Genomic DNA, 3,519 nt, shown 5'->3' on the forward strand with positions numbered 1-3,519 from the left:
AATAAAGTTTCTTTATTCATTACAACATGTCCATGTCATGTTACTTTTCGTTTTAAAGTAAAACTCCTTGTCGTTCCGGTATTAATACAATACATTCTGTTTTGCTATAAAAGAAAAATATTCAACACCACAGTGTTTTGCAGGTTTCTTTTTCACATAAACATTTAGAGATTACAATACCAGTTATAACTCGAGAGGTTGGCATACTGTAAAAGGAAGCAAAAGATTTTTAAGTACTTAATCGTAAGAAAAACAAGTTCTTAATGTAATGAACAAATGAATTCCAGCAATGTTCCTCACAGTGTCTTCACATCAGTCGGAGAAAGTTCTCACCTCTAGAGTCTTCTGCCAGAAATCAAACACAGTGTTAGCCTCTTAGCTGTCAAGCCGATTAGTTAAATTTGGAGGTTTGAAAGAACGTTTAGAAAAAGATGGCTTTTGCTCGTAAGGTTTCTGCTCCTCCGACATCTCTGGCAGTTTTCTTTACAGTTCCCATTTATTACCACAAAAAGACCAATACAGTGTCTGAGTATTCATAGCACAAAGGGTATAAATGCTCTTCTATGCCTTGGGTATGACTTGTATTTGCTAATGTAAAGGTCATGACAAAGCTGTCCTGCCAGTGCTTGGTTGAAGAGCACATACAGTACCACAAGCCACCAGGTGAAAGAGAGGCCTCTGAAAACAAAGCTCAACGAGATGTAGATCAGCAGCTCAGCAAAGTAATGGGGACAAGAAACCAGCTCAAACCAACCTCCCTTTGGCACTCTGTGAGTCAGCGTTTCCACTGTTCCTGCATGACACGACAAAAAACAAGAAAAAGTGACATCAGCAACTTTCAACGTTTACATAGACTGGTTTACCATTTCCAGTGTGTATCAGGTTAAAGCTGTGCTAATTAACAACTGATCAAATTACTGTCTGTTGTGAAATGTCTCACTCACGGCGCCAAACCCACAGAGAATTATCTCGCAGCTCTGCAGTTCCACTCAGCTCTCTGCAGTTTTTTAGCCTCCTTTAGCTAATGTTTTTTTTAAATATTCATGCTTAAACATGGCCTCGGTTTTCAAAGAGCAAAAATAAAAAAAAATCAAATAAAAAATGCTGAAAGTGGGTCAATTGGCCATTTTTCAGAAATATATGTTTTGAAAAGTATTTCATACATAAATCTAAAATTTAACCAAAATCATTACATGTATCCTAACTTTGGACCATACGTTCTTTAGGAAAATATCAGCTGGTTGAGCTAAAGGCAATTTGGAGATGGGATGACCCATGTGCTTTATGGTTAACACATAAACAGAAAAACAGACAGCAGAGGAAGTTAACTTCAAGCTGTTAGTTCCTTGATCATTAATATGCAAATTCTCAGTGACAGCAACAATGCTGGAGGCAGCAAAGAAAAAACAAAGAAAGAAACAAAGAAATAAAAAAACAAAACAGAAAGACAGAGAGTTTCCTAGGTTTACCTGACTTTCCAGTGCGAAGTCTGGCCAGCAGGACCATAGACTGATGCTGCAGCCACGAGGCCCAAATGAAGAGTAAAAACCCAGCAACAAGCAGCCAGTCCAGCTGAGAGAGGAGGGAGCTTCTCTCTAAAAGAAATGGTGGAAGCATCAGTACCACAAAGCAGATGAACCAGGGAATTGTGCACATAGAAGCACACAGAAAGCACCAACTCAAACCTTTTTCCATACGATCACAGCAGAGGATCGTCAACCCTAACATGATGTAATACCCCAGGCCGAACATATATTGTACCAAGTGCATCGCCCCATCAGAGAAAACGCTGACAAACAGGCACTCCAGCAGCCTCCTGAGGGAGTGGACCCACAGCAGCAGCTGCACCAGGACGGTGGAAAGCTGTGGGACTACAGCCAACACTAACATCAGACACAAAAACGAATTAAACAGAAAAACAACCATTTTTTTCTTTAGCTTACCTTGACTGTCACTGCTGTGTGCGCCAGTCAAAATGTCTAAAAAGTCGCTCAACCACAAAGGGTATGACTGATGCTGAAATATAAAGCTGAGGTACAAGACCAGAAGAAGACCATTCCAGCCAACAGAGACTGCATAGAAGTGCCAGAACCACCTGGAAGGGGAAAAACATCCCACGTTTAAATATTTAAAAAGTAAATAATGATTCAAAACCACCTAAATGTTTGGTTAGATATAGTAGGATATAAAATACATTACAGTAAAGTTCTGTCATTCACTGTCACCTTTTTGGGACGTCAAAAACCCGCAGCCAGTCGTCACGCTTTAAGCTCTGTTTAGTTTTTCCGTAACGAATAAGATCCTGAAATAAAACGTAAGCGGGACACGTGTCAAATATTCCCGGCAACAGTCGCGACACTTTGTGAGCACAAAAAGCAACGAGGAAGCACAAAGCCAGAGAAGACCACACAACGTTAATCACACTCAACCCTACTGAGCTCCACATCGTTTTGAAGCTGTGCGGGTCTGCAGTTATTGTTTTGTGCAACACGGAAAAGAAGCCGCCGGTAAAACCTATCGCTAAGGTTCCGGATGAGATGCCATAACAGGGAATAGCAACCGGTTATTTCTTTATAGCACAGTAAATGTATGCATTGGTTTAAGTAATCAATTTAATTATTTAAACATCTATATATTTACTTAATTGCAAAGTATTTTTGCATTTATTTTATTCGGCACGCACGGTTTTGAAGTGAGCATTACGACCCATTTAACGTTCGAACAGCAGAGGGCAGCATTTGAATCTTTCCCCGTACACCCCCCGAAAATAGAGGTCTAGCCATGTAAACGGAGTCTAAAAATGTTTGTTTGTGTAAGAGGAAGTTTTATTTTGAACAGGAAATGTTTAGTAATGTGCTAAGCAGGTATTTGGATTGGGGCAAAGATTTCATCATTTATATTGTATATTTGTATATTGTATATTTAAAAAGAAAGAACAAACTCAATTTGAAAAAAAAAACACAAAAAAAAAAAAACACAAACCCAACCCTGTAAAATGTGAATAAAAACAGAAAACAATGATTTTTCAAATCTTACAAACCCATATTTTATTTATAATAGAAAACAGAAAAGATCAAATGTTTAAACTGAGAAAATTTAAAATTTTAAGAAAAATGTTGCAAAATGTTTGCAACTGATTTTGGTATCTTGCAATATCTCAGTAACATGACTGAGTATAAAAAGAGCACCTCAGAACAGATGGGCAGTGGTTTGCCTTTCTGCAAAAAGCTGAATCTGAAAATTGTGGAATATTTTGAGAATAATCTTTTTCAATGTAAAATTGTGAAGACTGTGAATATCTCATCACCTACAGTACATAATATCAAACAATTCCCAGAATTTGAAGAAATGTGTTTGCATAAGAGACAAGGCCAAAAATCAATATTCGATGCCTATGATTTTCAGGCCCACAGAAAAAATGAAATTTTCAATTGTTTTAGCCAAACAAATAACACCACGTCCTCCAGACGAAAGAGGAGATGGACTATCTGGCTTGTTATTAGAGCTCAGTTGAAAAGC

General features: G+C 38.1%; 1 protein-coding gene across 1 annotated transcript; it reads right to left on the minus strand.

The window, feature by feature from the left end:
- Positions 1-2,477, minus strand: srd5a3 (steroid 5 alpha-reductase 3). Its single transcript, XM_005732291.1, has 5 exons — positions 2,226-2,477; positions 1,944-2,095; positions 1,686-1,871; positions 1,470-1,595; positions 1-793 (listed from the first exon to the last, which is right to left on the minus strand). Exons 1-5 carry the CDS (start codon positions 2,444-2,446, stop codon positions 534-536), a joined length of 945 nt encoding a protein of 314 aa, XP_005732348.1. The 5' UTR covers positions 2,447-2,477; the 3' UTR covers positions 1-533.
- Positions 2,478-3,519: the final 1,042 nt, after the last annotated feature.

The sequence above is a fragment of the Pundamilia nyererei genome, unplaced genomic scaffold (assembly GCF_000239375.1).
Source record: "Pundamilia nyererei isolate P.nyererei 1_Seehausen unplaced genomic scaffold, PunNye1.0 scaffold00046, whole genome shotgun sequence".
Lineage (NCBI taxonomy): Eukaryota > Metazoa > Chordata > Actinopteri > Cichliformes > Cichlidae > Pundamilia > Pundamilia nyererei.